This window comes from Peromyscus maniculatus, chromosome X (assembly GCF_049852395.1).
Source record: "Peromyscus maniculatus bairdii isolate BWxNUB_F1_BW_parent chromosome X, HU_Pman_BW_mat_3.1, whole genome shotgun sequence".
NCBI lineage: Eukaryota > Metazoa > Chordata > Mammalia > Rodentia > Cricetidae > Peromyscus > Peromyscus maniculatus.
This window is the reverse complement of record NC_134875.1, coordinates 112148937-112172634: the sequence shown is the minus strand read 5'-3', so window position 1 is coordinate 112172634 and position 23698 is coordinate 112148937. Positions and strand designations below refer to the sequence as shown.

The window sequence follows — 23698 nt, the reverse complement described above, 5'->3', positions numbered from 1 at the left end:
CCCCGGGAATCCACAAGGATGACCCCAGTTTAGACTACTAGAAATAGTGGAGAGGGTGCCTGAACTGGCCTACCCTGGTAAGCAGATTGGTGAATACCCTAACTGTCATCATAGAGCCTTCATCCAGTAACTGATGGAAGCAGATGCAGAGAGGTCCACAGCCAAGCACGAGGCCAAGCTCTGGGATTCCAGTCAAAGAGAGGGAACAGTGATTATATGAGCAAGAGGGGGTTAAGATCATGATGGGGAAATCTACAGAGAAAACTAAACCAAGCTCATATGAACTCATGAACTTGAGACCGACAGCTGTGGAACCAGCAATGGACCGGACTAGACCCCCTGCATATAGGAGACAGTTGTGTAGCTGGGTCTGTTTGAGGGGCCCCTGGCAGTGAGATCAGGATCTATCCCTGGTGCATGAGCTCGCTTTCTGGAACCCATTACCTATGGTTGGGCACCTTGCTCACCCTTGAGGCAGCGGGGAGGGGCTTGGTCCTACCTTAACTGAATGTACCAGGCTTAGCTGTCCCCCCATGGGAGAACTTACCCTGTTGGAGGAGGGAAGGAGGTGGGGAGGAGGGAGAGTGGGAGAAGGGATGAGAGGAAGAATCTGTGGTTGGTATGTAAAATGAATTAAAAAAAAGGAAAAAAAAAACCCAGGTTTTAGTAAGTCTAAGTTTGAAGGAGGGGAAATAGAGGATAGCATTATAAAGATAAAGGAGAAACTAGAATAGGAGGATTAAATAGAGAGAGTAGGGGTAAAGGAAGGACTATGAGGAGGAAGAACTAACTCTAATGGCCATTTGAAAGACCATATGGAAGCCTACTACTATACATGCTTCCTCAATTGTACATATATATGAAGAAAACTTAACGGGGCGACACTGCCCCATCCAGACATTTCATGCCACCAAGTTAAACTTCCCGTGCCAGGACTGGATTACATCTGGTTGAGTCATTGGTCAAAGGGTCCCTACCATGTCCCTCTCCAAACATCACAGGCTATTGCCATGGCCATTGATTGCTCTCCACAACCCGAAGGGAAGGGTCTACTGGGAGAACACCACTTACTTATTCTATTGAGCTGGTGCTCAACTAGAAGCTCTATCCTTACTGACTAGAGTTCATGCTCCTGGAAGGTTCCTTGTATTCTACCAGTGGAGAAAAATAATCATCAATATTGTCCAGCTACAAAACCTGTGACCTAATACTCGAGACTTCCTGCAAAATATACTGATTCAGTAGTGGCACAAATGTTATGGGACTAATCCACCACTGGATTTAAGACCCACTCCATGAGATGTAACCATACATGATACTGCTAAAGTGACCAAGAATACAAAACTAGATAGGTCATGGGATCTAGGGGAAAACCAAATACTTTGTATCTAAAATGACCTCCTAATGACATACAGGTATACCCATAGATCAATGTCTCACTCGGCCTTCATCAAAGAAGCCTTTTCCTGCAGTAGATTTTCATTTTGTTTTCTTTTTCGAGACAAGTTTTCTTTATGTAACAGCCTGGGCTGTCCTGGACCTTACTCTGTAGACCAGGCTGGCCCTGAACTCACAGACATCCCCCTGGCCTCTGCCTTCCAAGTGCTGCGATTAAAGGTATGCACCACTACCACACTGGCCACAGTAGATGATTATTAATTAAAAACACACAAGCTAGGCAATACACAGAGAACAAGAGAGTTTGGAGCACTCGTTCTTAAATGGGATGTTTTTATCAAACCCCTCCCTGCAAGGTGCAGGGATCTATTCAGAAGAAGAGGCAGAAAAACTGTAAGAGCCTGAGGCAATGGATGAGGCCAAGGAAACAATATCTTACAGACACAACAAGACTGATACACGTATAAACTCACAGAGACTATGGTAGCAAGTATAGGACTTTCACAGGTTCAAAACAGACTGAGAGGGGGAAGTGGACACAGGGTCCCACCTCTAACCAAGAAGCTATTTGCAAATGATACCCCTAGCAATGGGAAAATCAGCTTTCTCCAATGACATAGCCCTGGGTATATCAACCACATTCCAGGGCAGGTCACATGTCCAAGAGTAGTTTGCAACACAAAACAGACTCCATGGTTTTGACTAGAGTAAGAACATGAAGTTGGGTGGGTAGGGAGGTGGGGACGACCTGGGAGGAGTTGGGAGATGGGAAAAAATATGATCAAAATATATTGCATAAAAATTAAATAAAAGAAAAAATACACTCATTTCAACTGTATAATTGAATGTGCTTAAATATTTCCACACTTATGTGAATCTTGTCATAATCTAGTTTCAGGACACTTGTACTGTGCAGCTATTGCTGTTTGATAGTAAGAGGTGTTAGGCACAGAATTATCTTGAAAGCATTACTTTTAGATTAAAACAAGGAATAACTGGAGCTGTAGCTACTGCCTATAACTATATCTTTCCCTGAGTAAGCTGCTGCCATGTGACTTGCCACTATGTGCATCCCCAGAACTGACACAGAGTTCTAGTGTATTTCTTGATGATCCTTGCTTGAGTGACATTTAAGAAGTGGTGTAACACTCAAGGGACCAAAAGCAGAAGATTCTGGGTCAGAACTCAGGACACTTGGAACTGGGCTCTATCCAGCATTTTGCGGAGTGCATGACCCTAGGCAGTCACACCGTGGCTGTGGATGAACATAGGGCCATCGGATGTAAAATCAGGGGCCAGCAAAGGAGGGGAAAGGTTAGTTTTGTTAACTTCAGCAGAATATCTTTAGCACATTTAAATACATTCCAAATCTCAATGTTTAAACAACTTGAAACAGCTCTGCTCTCATTAGAGAATTGAGCTGTTCCAGCTCCTACTTAGGACCTCAAAAATATATCATTGATGTCTTGAGGACATCCATTAACATACTGGGTTAGACCTATGCTCTTTCCAGCAATGACATTTCAACACTCCAGTCACAACCACTTCTAAGCAAATAGGGCAGCCAATAGACTCATACTTTATCATGATGTATTTAAAATGTATTTATTTTTATTTTATGTACATTAGTGTTTTGCCTGCATATATGTCTGTGGGAGGGTGTCGGATTCCCTTGAACGAGTTACAGGCAGTTGTGAGCTGCCATGTGGGCGCTGGGAATTGAATCCAGGTCCTCTGGAAGAGTAGCCATTGCTCTTATCTGCTGAGTCAACTCTCCAGCCCTTATCATGATACATTTTAAAATAAGAATTTATCTTCACTTATGAAGCACTTTAGCCATTTAATTGAGCTGTTTCATAAAATAAAAATACATTGGTTTGGGTGTCAATGGTTTTATGATACTTGTTCAAAAATAAATAAATATATACATGTATATACACACACACATGAAATCACTATTAACTTCAAAAGTGTGACATTAGTTTTACTGTATCTTGTTCTGTATTTCAATTCAAATATTTTCTGACCTATCACCATGCAAAAGATACTGCCAACCAGTTCTGGAGCCTGGGCCTATAATATACAATTAAGACCATGTAGGCCTTCCTGTCCTTACATGGAAGTGATAATCTAAGGCTTAGAGAAAGGGAGGGGAGGAGAATGACAAAACAAGACGAATATACACATCAACTGATGGTGGTGGATGCAGCCACTGTGCTTCCCAGAAGGGCAAGATGATATGTGTGCAGAAAAAGTTCAAAAACAAGGGGCATTTGGTATGCTCTAAGAGAAGAGGCCAACTCTAGATCCTTTTGGACGTGGGAAGATTCTAAGTTTTAAATAAGTAGCGGACAGATAAAAAAGGGACTGAAATTACTTTTTGCAGGCAGGCATTTCCCATCAGTTCATTAATTTGATGGATTTAATTAGACTGAAATCAAGTCAGAATGAACATACACAGAAAGAACTAAAGGCACAATTTATACAGCAATTGAGATGACTTTGTTGTTACTTTCCCTTTGGATGATTAAAATATGTTAATAAATTAGCTAGCCTAAGTCTAAATTCCTTTCTTTCTAAGGCTTTTTGTCTTACAGTCTTTAAATAATCTGATAAGAAGCAACGACTCTTTCTTTCCAGAAATGAAACAAAATGGAGCATACAAACACATTTAAAAGGGTAGAGAAAATGAATACAGCAGAAGGTTCATGGACTCTGACCTCATCACTCCCAGATCAAGAGCGCCTCACACTACTTTAATTACCAGCTTTCCGCTTTTAACTTTTTAAATTTTATTACATTTATTCATCCATTCATTGGTGTGTGTGTATGTGTGTGTGTGTATGTGTGTGATTGTGTGTGTGTGTGTGTGTGTGATAGCGTATGTCCACACATGCACACACGGTACTGAGTACATGTGGATCTCAGAGGACAACTGGTGAGAGTTGCTTCTCTCCATCCACCCAGTGATCTCCAGGGATGGAACTAATGTCTCCAGGCTAGGCAGCAAGTGCCTTTACCCATGGAGCTATCGTGCTAGCCTTGTTTGCTTCTGAGACAGGATCTCATGTAGCATAAGCAGGTGTCAAACTCTTCATTTAGTCCAAGTTAGGCTTGCACTTGGTGGTGATTCTGATGGCCTCCGAAGTGCTGGGCTTGCAGATGTGCACCACCACACATGGACAGCTTTCAAGTTTTTAAGAGACTTGCTCAAGTAAGAAGCACTAAGAACACCAAGCATGATTCATCCTCCCTCTCCTCAAAACACTGTTTCAATCTCTAGACTTTTGGAAATTTACATGTTATTAAAAACCCTTCATCTGGTTTTATAATGTATTAAAAGAAAGAAAACACCTTAAAACAAATGAGCAAAAAAAAAGATCTTTCTGCTTAAAAAAAATAAAGTAAGAACATAACAAACAAAATATGTTTGCAACCTGTTTATACACATGAGGATAAAACTTTAAAACCAGAACACTCTCTGGACTCACTTTCAATCTATGAAGATCATGAGCCCTTGTGCCCAGACTCTGGTAGAAAGAAAGCTTCCCAGAGCTTTGGGCACCAATGGAAAGTACCTTGTCATGCCTAAAACCAGAGTTTTATAATGTCTCGAGGGAAAATGAAAGAGGGAATACCATGGGCTAGAGGGATGCTCAGTGGGGAAAATGCCTGCTGTGCAAGAGGAGGACTCAAATCAGACAAGCAACATTCATGTACAAGCTGAAGGCAGCCTCATGCATCTGCCTGTAAACCCAGTGTTGGGTAGGGGTAGGGGAGGTAGGGGAGATAGGTGGATCCTGGGGGCTCTCTGGCCAGCCAGTCTAGCTGAAATGGTGAGCTTTAGGTTCAGTGAAACCATGTCTCCAAGAACAAGTAGAGTGAGTAGAAGACTCAGTGTCGACCTTTGACTGTCAGATACATACACAAAAGCAAGCACAACTGCACCCATGTGCATGTACACACACACACACACACACACACACACACACACACACACACACACACACAGTAACAACTCAGTAATGTTGAGTTTCCCTAACATCATAATCAGATATTCTTCCCTTCAGTGGATGTGTATATCTAAGACACTACTAATTTGTAGTTTTAAACAGAACTCCTCAGAAGAGAATTATAGCAAATGGATGATTTATCACTCCAAGGGAGAGAAATAAGTAACTCACAGGTATACATCAGTCAAGGCTAAGTTTTATCACTCTACAAGCACTAAATCCTTTTCATTTTCAGAGCTTTTAATACTCTGGGATTGTATGTAGGGGTGGTATTCTATCGTGCTCAGAGGACAACGAACTTAGGTAAATAAGACTAGTATCTGGCTGCCAGGGAGCTTATAATAAAGTGGAAGAAATAAAGTATGCATAAATCTAGTTCTTGACAAGGTGAGAGCAGGGAGGGGCTGAGAGCCACAGTCAGCTTGAAGCATGTGAATGTCAAAAACAGGAAAATAACCCCCAATGTCAGAGACATAGAACCCCGTCGTTCAAGTGGAAAACGGCAGTGGAATTTACAAAATGCTAGGGACACTGACCAGAGGAGCAGGACTTGGGGGTTCACAGCCATTTTTCATGCTCAACGTTGTGTGGGACATCTGCTCCTACAGCCTCTTAGATCCCTTTCCTGGGATCTGAATCTTCAAGTCCTGAGCAGGATGAGGAATCTGTCTACTAAATACAAGCTCTGCAAATTCCCATTACCAGGGAAGCTTAAGGCACCCTGGTCTCGAAGGTTCTCATACTTGAGTGGGCATCAGCCCCAGACATAGGGCTTAAAGAAGCAGATCACTGGACCTGACCCACAGAGATTCTAACTCCGAGGCAGGCCCTGCAGATTCGTATTTCTGACAAGGTTTCTAGGCCGTGCTTTTGCTGCTATGGGCCCTGAAACACACTGTGAGCCTCACTGTCTAGTGATGTGTATTAGCTAAGATGCAATGCTTGGAAGGAGCCGAGCAATAGCGGGGACAGGGAGGATGGACCAGTGCGGTAGTGGTGCTGTGGCTGGTTGTGCTACATGCTATAATTAGACAAGACCTTCAATGCTGGGTCATAATTTGAGCATCCAAGGGTAGTGGGAGGGGTCAAATATATACTAGGCTTACTATAAAGTCAATAAATGAGTGTCAGTTATGCATCAAGGAGCAGGGTGGTTGCAATAGCACCCTAACAGAGCTTACTACAAGTAGTAGTTTAAAACTGGGGCTCTACTATGTTGTATAAATGTGTCCTATAAAGTTCATGCACTTGTCAATTTAATCACTAATGCAATAATATTGGGAGATTTTTTTGTTTGTTTTGAGACAGGGTTTCTCTGTGTAACTTTGGAGCCTGTCCTGGAACTTGCTCTATAGACCAGGCTGGCCTCTGCCTCCCGAGTGCTGGAATTAAAGGTGTGCGCCACCATTGCCCAACTGTGAGATTGTTCTTAACATGAGGTTTTTAAGTAATAAGGACTCTGCTCTCATAAATGGACTCATACTGATTATAAAAGTGGCTCAAGTTTATGAGTTCAATCTTTTTCCTTTAATGTGTATATGTGTGCAGTATGTGGGGGATATGTGTGTGTGTGTGTGTGTGTGTGTGTGTGTGTGTGTGTGTGTGTGCGCGCGCGCGCGCCTATGGACATGCATATGGAAACTAGAATAGGATGCTTGTCTTCTATTGTCTTTGCCTTATTGCCTTGGCACAGGGTCTCTCAACAGGTCATGAGCTCACCATCTTGGGTAGGCTGGCTGGCCAGAAAACTATCTGAACTTTTGCACTCCCAGGACCCTCCTTTCTTCAGTCCCCAACACTGAACTGAAGTTAAGGGCATGTGCAGCCATGCCTGGCTTTATATACAGGTTCTGGAGATTTAAACTCAGGTCCTGCCTGGTGGCGGCGCACGCCGTTAATCCCAGCACTTGGGAGGCAGAGGCAGAAGGATCTCTGTGAGTTTAAGGCCAGCTGATCTACAGAGTGAGTTCCAGGAAAGCCAGAGCTATTACACAGAGAAACCCTGTCTTGAAAAACCAAAACCAAAGAAATAAATAAACTCAGGTCCTCATTCTTGCAAAGCAAGCATTCTTATCCACTAAGCCCTCTTGATAGCCTGATTTGTTTTGTTTGAAATAATATCTCATGTAGCCCAGGTTGGCCTCAAACTCATGTGTAGCTGAGGATGACCTTGAACTTCTGACCTTCCTGTCTCTACTTCTTGAGTGTTGTGATTACACAGACATGCATCACCATGCCATTTTGGGGGCTGCTGGGGATTGAACCCAGGGCCTTGTGCATAGTAGACAAATACTCTGCCAACTCATATCCCCGACCTCTTATTCTTTCTGGCCCATGTGGTACTTTTCACCATGTTATAAAACAGCTCAAGGGCCCTCACCAGATATGTTTCCTGCATCTTTCATCCCCCAGCCTCCAGAACCATGAGACAAATAGATCTCTATCATTTATAAACTGCTCAATCTGTGGTATTCTACTATAGCAACAGAATACAGACCAAGATAGACTTTCCAAGGGACATTGGCAATACTTTGAGACATTTTTGATGGCCACACTGGAGGATGCTACTGGCATCTAACAAACAGAGGCCAAGGATGCTGCTAAATACTCTGATGTACATAGGACAGTCCCCACAACAGACAATGATCTGGCCCACATGTAAGTACGGCCTTAGTCTCCATTTCCATTCAGACAGGGAAACGAAACTCCGAGTGTATACAGTACTGTTTGTCAATTCCAACCCAATAGCTCCCCTTAGGAAGAAGCTGGTGGTTCAATTGCCTTTGATCTTCGACATTGCTGGGAATTTGACTTTGCAATCATGTCACAAGTATTAATTATAACACCTTTTACTCTCATGTTTAAAAAAGAAGCATCACTTCAAAAGAATAAAATGGAACCCGAGAAGCAAGGCCTTTCTGTTCTAGCTCAGGGCAGAGGCCCAGGCCCTGTTCCTCTCATGGGCAGTTATCTTCTACTCAGACGAAACACTCGGAGATATTGGAGAAAGGCTAGCCATCTGGAAAACAGGAAGCTTTTCCTCTCCAAGAGAACTGAAGTTGAAAGGTCAGTTTTAAACAACTTAAGTAGCTGGGTACCATCATAGGAAGACCCTCATTTTGAATCTAGAGAGCAGATGTAATGGGGTGCTTCCTAGGAAGAGAGGGAACTTTGGGGAGACTGAGCATGAAGACATCAGTGAGTATGAAGGAGACATGTTTCATATGGGATGTGTCCAAATCCCCAGGTCCAGAATGAGTAAGCTTTGGGTAGAGGAAGTGAGCAAAAAACCCACAATGTCATAAGTCCTTTAAAAAAGTCTCCATTTACTCAACCTCTACTGAGTATGACATAGACGATGAGTCTATGGCACTGTTCTAGGCTGCATCATGGCAAAAATCAAATACAGTATCTGTCCTAAACCTGGAGGGATCAATGATCTAATGACGACAAGGAGGTACCATATGTCACTATCATAGACAACAATTTCCAAGAGGCAAGTCAATGATGCTAGTGATCTCAGAGGTGGCGCTCATGTCCAGTTACTGAGTGGGGTGTAACAGGGGAAACACAGCCTGTGTCCCACCCCCACCTCCAATCATACTTTATTCAGACACCTGATCCAACCTTGTGCAAATTCTGTCACAGAGTTTTATTTTCCAAACCTACTTGCACATATAGAGCAGTGGTTCTCAATCTTCCTAATGCTGTGACCCTTTAATACAGTTCCTCATGCTGTGCTGACCCCAACTGTAAAATTATTTCATTGCTACTTCAGAACTGTAATTTTGCTACTGGTCTGAATCGTGATGTAAATATATGATATACATGATGTGTGACCCCTGTGAAAGGGTCATTCGACACAGGTTGAGAAACTGAAGCCTTCTGAATCTATAAGGTTGAAGGAACAGTTCAGAAGGATGCTGAAGAGCCCTATCTTTTGGGCCATGTTTCTACCCCATAGAGACTACAAATCTGCATCAACTGTAATAAGAAAAAGGGAGACACCAGATGTGATAAGCTGAAGGCACCTCGGGGCATTTTGTTATGAATATTTAGATAGTTTTCCTCTTGTTATGAAAATTATGGCAATCTGTTCCCCAGCATGAGTTGCTGATGAATTCCAGTATCATAAAAGCCTTTTGTTTGGGGGTGGGGTGGGGAGAATGTTCCCTGCTTAAATAAATCAGGATCACTCAAAAAATCCCAACTCGCATGAGTATTTTTGAGTCATCTTAACTCTGGATCCTGATGTGAGCTGTGGTTTCGTGTGCTGAGCAGACAGCTGGCAGGAAGAAGCAGCCCTCCTCTGTGCTGCTGGGCATCCTTTGCCATGGGTTTCTATTTCAGGCCAGAAGGAAGAAGCACCAAAGCTGCCTGGATAGCAAGCTCCGCGACATTTCCAAAGGCTGCTCAACACTCCGTAACCTACCTGAACACAGATGTGGCCTCAGCATCTAGAAACCAGGAACTGGTCCAAAAGTTGGAGGAATTCTAGCAGCCTAGGCTTCTGCTAAATGGCAATCATGGAGGAGCAATTACCCTAACCTTTCTCTTGGCAAGGAAGGCCAGAGGGAGACTGTGTAGAGTACAGTTCAGCTGTGATAATTCTGGTCCTCAGATCCATGGAAAATGCCCAACAGTAAACAGTAAATCCCTCAAGGCCTTGCTGACCTGATGCCCACTGACATATTAACATCGATTCCCAACAGTACCATACACTCTCACAGAACTGTTCACATCTTCCTTTGGTCTCTCTCATCAGATTGCTCAATGCTTTGGAGTGGAAAAACCTTCCACAATGAGTCCTAAGGCTTTCAGGACTGACTGAGTGGGTGAAGATGCTGGGAGAAACCTAAGGCCGTTTCTTTGTCTAGTGTAACACTCTGACTGCATACATAAAGCAGACCATGAGAATAAAGACCAGAGAAATCAAAACAAGTAATTTGTCTGAGGTCATGTTGGTAGCTAATAACATCTGGTCCTCCCAGGACTCTAAGACCAACTACTCCATTTAGTCTCTGTTAAATCCCTTCTTTATGAGTAATCAATTCCCTGACCATGATGCTTCCAGAGAGTCAGGTACTTGGACGTGACTCACTGATACAGGACTGAACAAAGCATGGGTTAGGGCCAGCATTCTACCACATGCCTAAGGTAGCTGAGCATCTGTAACTGTGTACATCACCTAGGCCAAGGAGCCCATCTTAGGCCCTGTGAACTCAAGTTTCCAGAAAACAAGCCACCTATATGCTAAAGGCTCTGCAAGGCTGACTAGTTGTTTCAAATTCTGTCTGTGAAGAGATGGAACAGTGTAGATCTTTGAGAGTCAAAATTATCTTCGGCTATCTTTATTACTCTTAATAACTATGTACCACCTACCTCTGTATCAGGAAAATTTCAAAGGTAAAACCTTTGAAAAGTATACTTAGCAGATCACTAGCATCCACAAACCCAAAAGTTAAGAATGTCATCAGAGAACATCTAAAACCTAACCTGCCTACCTGCTGTTCCCACTGAAGTACTGTGTAAAAGCCTTCACTTATGACTTTCATTTGCTCTGTGGCTATAAAAGGGCTCATGTAACAGTTTCTGTACTGGAATAGGTCATGCAGAGCAACATCAATGCATGTTCTCAGGCCATGGTCACTCATATTTGGCTCAGAAGAGACTATCTCTGTGAGAGCTGCGATTTTTCTGCCAAGGGCTTCAACATTACTCTTAAAATACACTGTCCAACATGGTCACCAATAGTGAGCACTATGAAATGTGACTGCTACTCTAAACTGAGATACACAATACCCGCAAACCACACATACCACTGTGAAGACATCACACTGAGAAAAAGTATAGCACATTATTCATAATTTTATAGAGATTACATATTGAAAATGTTATATGTATATATACTGACTTAAATACATTTAAAAATTAGCTTCCACTTTTTAATGTTGTCATCAGAAAACTTTAAATTATATACATGTTTCATGTGATAGTTCTATTGGATAGCATCATTCTGAAATGAAACTAATCTCTTCCCATCTACTCACTTAATCTTCTACAAAACTTGAGTCTCTTGCGTGAAGATGCCATAGAAACATCTAAAGACATTAAAGCATAGATGTGGGGCTGGAGAGATGGCTCAGTGGTTAAGAGTGTGTACTGCTCTTCCAGAAGACTGGAGTTCGGGTCCTAGCATACCCACATCAGGTGGCTCAAAATGCCCGTTACTCCAGTTCCCAGAACTCAAACGCCTCTGATCGCTGCAGGCACCTGCATTCATGTGCATCTGTCCCCAGACAGGTACACATGCATACACATAGTAAGAAATAAAAATACTCTTTAAAGAAGTGTTGAGGAGGCCAGCATTGTGAAAGGAGAGTAACGACGGCTGAGTGACTAGGTGTCTCTACTGGAAGACCCAGGAATCCCTAATGAGCTTTTGTTAGCACACTCCTGGGTCCTTGGACCACCTGACCTGTGCAAATATGGACAAACTCTAGCTCTGCATGTTGCTGCAATGTATGTGCCAGGATCAAACTGCCCACATGAAAAATAGAGGAATTCTGATTTTAACTTGTCCTTCCAGTCTACTCATGGAGAGCTAAGGAAACACATTCGTGTGTGTGTGTGTGTGTGTGTGTGTGTGTGTGCGTGCGCGCGCGCGTGCGCGCACGTGCACGCATGCATGTTTTAATGAATACAGGAAAGCTTCAGAAGTATATAAGGATTTTTGGTAATTAAGGAAACTCACTCTTTGTTCTGCTGTCCATTTCTGTTTTTGATGGATCTGGAGCTGACGTAGCTGGAGGTAACTTCTTCCCAATTGTCTGAGGAAAGAATAAGATGATTTACACATCAGGATGATTCTCTTCATTAATCAAAGGAACAAAATCAAAATCACAATGAGAAAATCCCCAGACCTGGTTCTAAAACCCACAGCCACGCAGTGAGATTGCTCTGTGGATTGGCTGCCACATATTGATGGATCTTATCCTCAGTGACAAATCAAGGGGCAAGATGGAACAAAAGGGCTTTTCCCTTGAAGGCCCTCGGTGCCTTCTAGTCCCTTTCTCTCGATACTTTTCACAGGTCTGTTACTATTTTGAATAGAAAAAGGTACAGTTTCCCTCATTTTATGACAAGCTGATCAAATATATGGAGGCCCAGAGTCTGGCCCAGCACAGATGCTCTAAAACAACCCCACAGTGGAAGAATGAAAACTAGTGGGAAGAAATCAAGAGAATGAATACAGCCCTGAGCTGGAAGAATGGGTGGAGGAATAGGATGATGGGTAGGCTAGAAGCTAGACTGTCCAGAACCACTGGGCCTTACATTAACTCCTTCTTACCATCCCAGATTCCACTTACCTTGTAGGTGTGAGCAAACATTTCTTGTCCTTTAGAAAGAATATACCTATCTCCTAAAACAAAAGCAAGGAGGGTCTTCAGCTCCATCCCTACCAGTTGATTAGTTCTCCAAGAGCCAAAAGGTCCACACCTCAGACCCTACGCACACTGATTAGTTTTGTTTAAAAAACAAACAAAGAAAACAAAACACTTTGAGTCTGCTCTGACTTCTCTTCCCCTTCATTTGAAGCTAATTCTATTATTGTTATTTATGAATCATCCTTAGGAAAAACTGAATACCATCTTTGCCTAAAGATGCTCCTGATGCCACAGGCTACCCAGCAGTTCAGAACCCAAAGCAAACACAGGAACAAAGCAAGCCAAGGGTTCCAGAGCTGAGAGCTGTTCCCGGTCTTCCCTCTGTCGTTGCCCCCATGGAAACATGATTGATGCCCAATGAAAAGTGTCCGCTGACATGAGAGAAACGGTTGTCACTACCAAATAGCCAGGTGAATTGACATCCCCAACAGTGAAATCACTGGGAAAAACAAACTTCTCTGTCCCTTGATCATAGGAATAGCAATAAGCTGTGTCATTAAAAACTGGCATGGTTGAATTTTTCTTCAAATGAAACTCATTTCCCATTTTTTTTTATTTGAAAAGGCTCCTCATGTTGCAAATGTTGAAACTAACATTAAATATGAATAAATCACAGAAATAGGAAAAGATAAATCAAATCTTCAGACCTTCATGAATTTTTAAAAATGTTTGTGACAGAAAGCCTTTGGATTTTACACGGTGACATTTTTATTTAGTGCCACAGGCTTTCTATATTGGATAAAAAAAAAATGAAAACCCCAAATAATATTCCACTCTTCTACCACTAAGTACTCAAACTAATAGTATTTTATGGTTCCAAGGAAACATCAAGGAAGATAAAAAAAAAAAGTTTGATGTTCTTCTGCTAGAAGGTCAAATTTGATGAAGAAACAGTCCGTGGATTATACTGAAAAGTCAGGAGGGAACCCGGAAGCTCTGGAAGCATTGCTCACTATCGCTCCTGTCCAGCCTGCCGGAAGCATGCCTGCCAATCTCTTTGCCTCTCCCTTATATTTTCTCCTTTGGTAACCAAAGAAAGTGCTGCTTTCATGCCTGACATCCTGATTTACCAGAATGTCCAAGTTACTAGACACCAAGAAAGAGTACTGGTTAAATGCACTTACAGAAAAAAAGAAAAAACAAAAAAACCTGAATGCACACTTAGCTTCTCTTCAATGTTTCAGAAAAATCCAGTGCGCTGGCTTCCATGAGTCCCAGCAACAGGGGTCACAGTGAAGTTCGTATTATGGTCATCTTCTGGGGGATGGTGAACCTTACATCCTTTGCCTTTGTGGACCACAATCAGAAGTCTAGAGGGTAAGCCATGCTCCTCCCCATTCAGTTGGGTCCCATAGGGATTCCAGAGATGGAAAGCACTGTGGCCCTTCTCTCTCTGCTAGAAGAAGCTACACTGGCTAGTTAACTGGCAAAGCCACGTGTCAGCTGGCCACATTCCCAGGCCTTGGTCCCAGACCTTCTCAATCAGAAACCCTGGGGACGGCACCCAGCAGTCTCTGAGGGAACACACCCTTCATGGGACTCTGATGCATGCTCAAGTTTGAGAACCACTGACCCTGATGCAGCAGGAATTCTATTAGTGGGAACTAAATGTCCTTTATTGGATTAAAAACTCTGGTTCCTGTTTCTATACCTAGATACAGTATAAAACATCTTTGGATGTCTCTTCCTCTCCCTTTCCACAACATGCTCTGCTCTCTTTCTCTTTTCTCCTGCTTTAAAAACTTAACATTGCTACTTAAACTGCGCATGTGCATCTACATCATCTGTAATGGAAGTCCAGCTGCAAAGCAGGCCCACATACATACGCACAAAGGAAATGGGCTCTCGTGCTCCTGGAGGGCAGCAAAGCTTAGGTTCATTCTGGGTTGCGGCCGAGGACTCAGGCCCTCCTCTTAAGGCCTCTTTCACAGCGGCAATTTCTCACCCTCCTGAGTGTCATAAGGAAGATGGTGTGTCCAGGACAAGCGCAGTGACGCACCTGGGGTCGTGCTGACATGGCACAAGGAAGGCCTAGCTCCTGAGAGATCAGCTAGCAGCCTCGTCTCACTGGGTGACTTCAGAAGGAGGACTCTCAAGTTCTGCTCTCTAGCTTGGCCCCACATTTCCTTTCGCCTTCTGTGCAAGTGCCTAAACACTTCCCAGCAAAACCATCCATGCTGATCTGGTGTGCTTGTGCCCTGACCCGGAAGCCACTACTTGGAATGGCAGTAAAGAGGTACAGAGAGGAACATACAGAGCTGAATACTCCACAAACAGACCAACACTCTGGCTATGCTTTAAGACTCAGCAATTATCACACTGGTATCACTTTTTGTCTCTCTTACCTACAGCCCAAACTCCATTTGAAACCTAATTTAAGGGCTAGAGAGATGGGTCAGAGATGAAGAGCACCTAACTGCTCTTGCAGAAGACCCAGGTTAAGTTTCTAGCATCTACATCAGGCGGCTGACAAACTTCAGTTCCAGGGGATCCAATGCCCTCTGGAGGACAGCTGCACATGTAGACATATAATATATGCATAAATAATAATAAATACATTAAAAAAATAAAACCAGGGCTAAAGAGATGGCTCAGTGGTTAAGAGCATATACTACTCTTGAAGAGGACCCAGATTTGTTTCCCAGCACCCTCTTAGCAGTTCACAACTGTCTGTCACTCCAGTTTCAGGGGGTCTGATGTACTTTTCTGGCCTCCATGGGCATTGCCTGCACATGGTGCACATCCATGCAGACAAAACCCTTATAATGTAAAAAAAATATAAAAAAAGTATTTTAAAATAAAACCTAACTTTAAAAATCAGAAAATCTATTCCTTTGAATATTTAATAATATTAATCCATCTCCCTTTAGTTCTTGCCAAGAGCACTAAACAAATTTTGGTGTGCATACAGGGGCGGGAGGTGGGGCATCTTGTCTACAGTGGGAGTTTCATACACATGTGTTTCTAACTCCACAAGATCCAGCAATACAGCATCAGAACAGATAAGCACCATATGATTTCAATTAGGAGAGTAAGTAACATTTTCCCTTTTACATGCCAAGTTAAAGACAATCACTGGATTTGAGTCCAGGGAAATCCAGTTCCCAAATGATGAATGTATCTGTTTCTCTTTGTGACTGTGGAATGTGAGTCCAGCATCCTGCTCAAATCGCTGGTATAACATCACTCCTCTGCTGGTATAATTCAGTTGCCAACTCCCTTGAGTGTAAAAAGTTTCTAATTACAGAACAATGCTTAAATTCCATCTCTGAAAGTCCCTTTTCCAAAGACCACCACACACAAGTCTTGCAATCCAAAGGCAGCCAGGATCACTGGGGTAGGGGTAGAGACTCCCTGCATCCTAACAGTTGGCAGCTGTTCTAGAAGGAGAGGATGATCTGAGAAACGACATGAAGTCATTACTCATGCACTCACACAAAGGCAAACCTAAGGGTAAAACCTGAGATCGAAGATAGCGCTTTAGTGTTAATCATCATATAACAATAGCATCTGATAGTACTTTTTCTCTTCCTGTCCATTATGGATTCATTAGAGCTTCTTGAATATGAGGCAAGAAAACAGACAAGAAGGCAGGAGGCTGTTGAGCACTGAGATGCCAACTTTGTGGAGCTGGTTCTCAGTATTGTGTTGAGGGGTATCCAAGAGTGCAATATGGCTACCCTTATCCTACTCATCTCCAGGAGATGGAGAGATACAGGGTACAGGACACAGTGATGGAAGGCAGTACAAAACTGAATCTACATGTAACCGTATCTGCAGCTTTTCAGTTTTTATCTTCCACCAAAACTCTTATCTTTATTTTCACACAGTCCTTTCATGAACACCTAATGACTCATGGCAGTATGAAAAGTCTTCTTGGCGTTCAGCAGAGAGTGGTAGGAACCAAGCATGTCAGAGTCAGAAAAGAACCAATACAAAAAACTGTCTTTACAATGGAGTGTCTTGTGGGCTCCCACTGGAAGGCTCTCAGTTGTGTATGTAACTGCCAATTTGCTTGCATTTGGTGGACCCCACTTCAACTGTATAATACCAACAGAAGATATGCCACAGTAAAACACATCTCGAAGTTCTAAAAATAAAAGGCACGACCTAGTACATGTAGTTCTAGTCCAGGGTCAGGGTTAGCCTTTGAAATACCTCCTGTGTTGCTATGTCAATTCCAACTTTTTGGGGTACACTCTCTGAAGTCTATCTTTTAAAGTTAACAATGAGCAAAACAAAATGCTAAGAATAATCTTCTGCTGGGCATGGTGGCTTGTGCCTATAAATTTCAGCACTTGAGAAGGCTGAGGCAGGAGGATTATTCAAGGCCAGCTTTGGAAGCACAGCAAAACCCAGCCTCAAATAAGCAAAATAAGCACATAAAAGTAAAAGTTCAAAGATAATTTTTTTTATTTAATTTTACATATCAGCCACGGATTCCCCTGTCCTCCCTCCTCCCACCCATCCCCGCCCTCCCCCTAATCCACCCTCCATTCCCACCTCCTCCAAGGCAAGGACTCCCCTGGGGATTCAGCTTAGCCTGGTAGATTCAGTTGAGGCAGGTCCAGTCCCCTCCTCCCTTCATCTAGGCTGAGCATAGGTCCTAGGTTCCAAAAAGCCAGCTCATGCACCAAGGACAGGTCCAGGTCCCACTGCCTGGGGGCCTCCCAAACAGTTCAAGCTAATCAACTGTCTCACTTATCCAGAGAACAGAGAGGGAGAACAAGGAAAGCGATACCATGATAAATGAAGACCCCATGGGAATAGAAAGAAGCAAAGTGCTAGAGAGGTCCCCAGAAATTCACAAAGATACCTCTACAATAGACTGCTGGCAATGGTCGAAAGAAACCCCAAACTGACCTACTCTGGCAATCGGATGGCCAAACACCCTAATTGTCATGCTAGAAACCCCATCCAATGACTGATGAAAGCAGATTCAGAGATCCATGGCCAAGCCCCAGGAGTCCAATCGGCGAGAGAGAGAGAGAGAGAGAGAGAGAGAGAGAGAGAGAGAGAGAGAGAGAGAGAGAGAGAGAGAGAGAGAGAGAATTATATGAGTAAGAGATATTGAGACCATGATTGGAAAAAGCACAGGGACAAATAGCCAAACTAGTGGAAACACATGAATTATGAACCAATAGCTAAGGAGCCACATAGAACTGGATAATTAAATTTTTTTTCAGATTATGAAATTGAGCTTAAGACTTAAGAGTTATTTAGATGATTTTCATTTACCTGAGTTGTCTTGGAAATTTAGAATCCAAATTCACTGAAGCTCTTTGCCTAACCACGGTTGAATTCTTGTCTGATTCATGGTTGCTTTAGAAGCAATTGTCAACTCTAAAACATTTGGCAGTTTAAGTATCTTTGTTTCAGAAATTGAGCAGGACCTAGACGTTCATTATTTTCTTATCCTCACAAAATTTGAGGTTAGTAGTGGTTGCCGGGTAAAGTGGGGAGCTTGGCTATCATCCACTTCCCATTAAACCTAGCACAAGCCTCTTGACATCAAGTACAAAGAGAGAAGATGTCCTCCTTGACAAATCAGAGGACCCCACTACCTCACTACCTCAGTCATTGCCATACATCAACATTCCCCAGCCTGGTCACTGGTAACAGCACCCTGACTTCTCTCTCTCTCTCTCTCTCTCTCTCTCTCTCTCTCTCTCTCTCTCTCTCTCTCTCTCACACACACACACACACACACACACACACACACACACACACTCTCACTCACTCACTCACTCACTCACACTATCTTACTTCATTCTGAAATAATCTTCAGAAGTGTGTTCCCCTACAATGCTGTACTAACCAATCAACTAACCACCAAAACAGTTAATCCCTAACTTGGTACATTTGGAAAACACTGAATACTGCTTAAGTTCTATAGTTACTATTGAACTCTATCCTTAAGTTTGTCTCAGGGTATTGCAATCTTCCCTAAGCATAGAACATCTTTTGACATCCAGGGAGACCCCACAAGAATGAGCAGTCTCTAGAATAAGTAGGAGAACACCATCCCTCTCCTAAGTTGTCTTAACTATCATCTCTGTGTCCTAGGATCAAGACTTGGAACTCACCTCCACTGACCCTTTTCACACCTTCCAGTGGATCCAGCAACAAAGTTCTTATTGCATATTCCGCCCTTCCTCTTTGACTCTGATCTAGAGCTTTTTACACTCTCAGGGATTTCTTTAATCATTTTTCAGACAAGGACAATCATCTTCATTGATTTGTCATAAGACAATTTTCAAGCACCCTCTACACTCTCTTAACACACCTGCATCGAAGCAACCAGAACACATACTGCTACTTCATTACTTACTGCTCATGCAAATCTCCTGTGCTGTCCAGTGTTAGATCAACTTGACACATAAACTAGAGTCATCTGAGAGGAGGGAACCTCAATTCAGAAGGTGGCTCCATAAGATCCAGCTGTAGGGCATTTTCTTATCAAGTGATCAATGGGGGAGGACCCAGCCCATTGGTGCCATCCCTAGGCTGGTGCCATCCCTAGGCTGGTGGTCCTGGGTTCTATAACAATGCAGGCTGAGCAAGCCATGAGGAGCAAGGCAGTAAGCACCACCCCTCCATGGCCTCTGCATCAGTTCGGCCTCCAGGTGCCTGCTCTGTTTGAGTTTCTGTCCTGACTTCCTCCAGTTATGGACTATGATCTAGAGGTGTAAGCCAAATAAACCCTTTCCTCCCCCAACTTGCTTTTTGGTCATGGTGTTTCCACAACAATATAAACCCTAACTAAGACATCCCCAAAGAAGAAATTTAAAGATGTACTTCTAATTCTTATATCTTGCTATACCTCCTCACAGTTCATATATTCTCTTAGCCTCTCAAGACTAACAACAAACACTCTTTAAATACAGCATGACCTCTTGACTCAACTTAGATTCTTCCAGCAGGGCTTCCAGATTTCCCCTTTTAATATGCTCATAAAATCTTTAGTATCTATCATTCTACTACATATTTTATGTTTATGTCTGTATATATGTATAAGCACATATATACATATATATATGAATACTCATATTCCTATATAGAGTATTGCACATAAATAGAGAGAGAATTAGTTGTTTGTGTGAAGAATTTGAGCCACATTCTTCTATTTATCATTGACTCTATTTCCTGCCAGGATCTGATCTGGCTCATCTGTTTGTTTATTGAACACCTCTAAAAGCATGCCTTAAAAAGGCAAAAAGGGCCATACAACAGTAACAGGAAGGGTGATGACTGCCTCTTTGTAAAATCAAAATAATTTTTAGAGAGTTAGGTGAGGCTTCCACCCATGCTTAAGTGCTCAATGAGGTGCAGAATGTAATTCAGACAATATTAAAATCAGAGACATCGGCTCTCCAAACAGTATATGAAAATACTGTTTGTATTTTACTCTCACTATTCCCTGGAGAGGAACCTGCATGCCAGCTTGTTAAAGAATTATCTCATTCACAGAAGATGAGCAAGTCAAAGTGAATGTACCACTTTTACAAAATTCAACCTGCCATTATACTTCGGGAGACTATTTTTGCTGTTATAACAGATAAAGAAAATTTATAAATACTCCTTCTACCAGGGGAATGGCTTCTTATCTTTTGATTAACAATACCTTCATTTTACATGTATCTGGAGAATTTAGGAAGAGACTGGGTAGGTAAGGGAGAGAAAAGGATGGTATGGCACCTGTGAATGGTATGTGTTTGGTTTGTCATGCTTTAACATTAAACTTGGACCAAGCCCCAATGTTTCCATGAATCAGTTATATGAAATTAATTTGCACATAAAGATCCATTCCAGTTCTGTGCATTTCTTTATATAATCACAGCCCAGTCCAGGCTATTGCTCTCACCAACCTCAGTATACCTGGGCACATCTCACTGGTAAGATTCAACTAAAGTCCAGCAAATAATATATTAGCTTTAACCAAAGTTTTCTACAGACATGAATCCCACACTCACTCATGACATTTTTACATGTAAGACATACTTGAGGCAAAGCTACCTTTTTATTCAGTTTTCTTTTTTTTTCATCATTTTCATTTTATTCAAAGTTGAAAGGACAAAACAACAATTCCAAAGAATGCAGTGTTTATATGTTGGGCCGAGGAGATAAGCATTAATAAGTGTGAGGAAAATCAAAGAAACCCAGCAATGTGCAAAATGAGAACATTATAAAAGCAAATATTTTCATTTCCCTCAACAGAAACAATTCACATAAAAGACAGGCTGGAAACCACACCACAGTGGCAGAGCTAATCATTTGAGGACTAACAGAGGATCTTACACTGTGTATAGTCTTTTTTTGTGATATTTCTAGGAGTATACATTGCCACCTTAGTAGGCAACATCAGCATCATCATGTTGATAAGAATTTCTTCCCAGCTGCACACACCCATGTACCTATTCCTCAGCCATCTGGCTTTTGTAGACATTGTATATTCAACCTCAGACTCAGATATAATGCTTATAGAACTCCTTGGACATGGGCTGGCCCTACCTGTGGCTGCCTGTGAAACACAGCTCTGTATTCCAGTGTCATTTGGGTCAGCTGAGTGCTTCCTGTTCATCTCTTCTCTCCTCCACACTCATGTTCCCCAGAGTCTGTTGTTGGGAGCTTTCTCTTGTTGGGAGCTTCCTATGTTGGTGGCTGCATGAATTGTTGGACATTTACTGATTATTTGTTAATTCTGTCCTTCTGTGGACCAAATCAGATAGATCACTTTTTCTGTGACTTCTCCCCTTTGCTGAAACTGTCCTGTTCAGATCTCTCCATTAATGGAATCATCCCCCCTATCTCTTCTGCCTCCGTTATTGTGGTCACAGTGTTTCTCATAGCTGTCTCCTACGTTTACATTCTTATCACCATCCTGAAGATGGACTCCACTGAGGGCCACCACAAGGCCTTCTGCACCTGCACCTCCCACCTCACTGCAGTCACTCTCTACTATGGGACCATCACCTTCATTTATGCGATGCCCAAGTCCAATTACTCTACTGAACAGAACAAGGTGCTGTGTATTCTACACAGTGGTCATCCCTATGCTGAACCCCCTCATCTACAGTCTGAGGAACAGAGATGTGAAGGATGCTCCAAGGAAGGCAACTGTTGGGAGTATAGTCATAGACCCTCTTCTTTTAATTCAAGAAATTTGTGATGATTTCCTTTAGTCGTGTCACACTTAGTATCCATCAAATGATGCTTAACTGATTGCCTGCTATTAAATTCTGTTTCTTTGCACTAACTCTCACCTTTATAGAATCTTCTTTTAAACACTAAAATGAATACCTGCCTCAGTGGTGCATTCTATGCTGGCTACTGCATGTGCAAACATGCAAGGCTCAGAGTGCTGGATCATCCGTGAGTTCTGGATTAGCAGCAGGGTCAGACTCGATAAGCATCATAGTCCACAGGGATAAACAGTACAATAAATGCTCATACAGAAGAGGAAAAATAGTTGTTAGCCAATCTACATGAGCAAATAAGCCTCGAAGACAGCAGCAATGAGGTTTGTGCTAAATTCAGAAAGATGGGCAGGAGTTGGCCTAAGAATGCAGTAGGAAGGGTGTTCTCGTTGAAGAAAGGCAAGTAAGTAAGGCAAGAATGAATGCAGGAGCTGGGTGCAGTGGGTACACTCAAGAGACCGAGGCAAGAAAATCACTTGAGTCGTGAGCAGATGGTCACAGTGTGATGTGGGTGGAGGCAGAGAGTAGCTTAGGCCCCCAAGCCAGCAAGGTAAGTTACAGTACTTTGTGACTTATCCCCAAGACATCTGGTCACCAGGAAAAGTAAAGAGAGGTGTGATGATCCAATCTGGGATACGACTGACGAGAGATGAAGAAGAAACAAAAGGCTAAAAACTAAAGCGACAGTGGGGAAGGAAGCTGCCTGTATCCTGCAGTTAAAGCAGTGAAACTGGACCTGCCTAGTCACGGCTCACAACCGCTACGGGCACAAAGCAGTGACGGTAACCTGGCTTGAATTTGACAGAAACAGGTCGGATTCTGTTTTGCTCTTGAGTCTACATGTATGCATACCACATACTTAGTGAGTGCCAAGCACGTGCAAAAAGACAACAGCAAGTTCACACTCGAAGGAGTTAGTCACAGAGACAGGTCCCTGGGCTCAGGACCTAATGGAAAGGGTCAAAGAAGACATGTTTCTCTGTGCTCTGCTGCTAGTGTGGAAACATAGTGGCAAAATAATAGGTTTTGTAATAGCTTTGAACATTTAGCTTCCTGTGAAAACACTAGTCAATCTCCCATTTGAAAACTAAAACACACACACACACACACACACACACACACACACACACACACATATATATATATATGAAGCTCTTGACACATATAAAAACATCTTTTTTACCTGACAAATTTAAAGTAAATTGTTTAATCGAGTTTGTCTCCTAAAAATTATTTTCCTAGAATGAATTTCCAGAGAAAGCATTGCCTCCTTCGGAGCATGGAAGGAAAATGAAGCAGCTTAAGTCCCAAGCAGTTCCCACTTGGAGTCGTGATTTGTTACATTGTTTTCAAGTGAACCACAATCTTAAAAAAATCTCAAGAGCACATAATGGAGTACTATTCAGCCTTAAAAAGACACGTCTGACACCAAAACATGAATGATCCTGGTGAATATTTTACTAGGTGAATGAAGCCAGCCATAAAAAAGAAACCCAAGGAATAGGGCATGGACACAGAAACTCCTCTGCATCTGTGGAGTCTGTGTCCATAGACACAATTACTCCAGAGTTAAAATCCTTGGAAAAGATATTGCCTCCATGTTACATCATCAGATATTTTTCTTGTTATCATTTCCCAAACA

At 42.5% G+C, this 23698-nt stretch overlaps 1 protein-coding gene and 1 pseudogene across 13 annotated transcripts in view; one reads left to right on the top strand and one right to left on the bottom strand.

Moving 5' to 3' along the window:
• Sh3kbp1 (SH3 domain containing kinase binding protein 1) overlaps positions 1 to 23698 on the bottom strand; it is a 352120-nt gene that overhangs the window by 93085 nt on the left and 235337 nt on the right. For all 13 annotated transcript variants that reach the window (XM_015992132.3, XM_015992129.3, XM_006973237.4 and 10 more), the window contains one exon: positions 12166 to 12241. In XM_015992132.3, the coding sequence (XP_015847618.1) occupies positions 12166 to 12241 (76 nt within the window). The remainder of the gene's footprint in view (positions 1 to 12165; positions 12242 to 23698) is intronic.
• Positions 14106 to 22041, top strand: LOC121825787 (olfactory receptor 5P53-like; annotated as a pseudogene).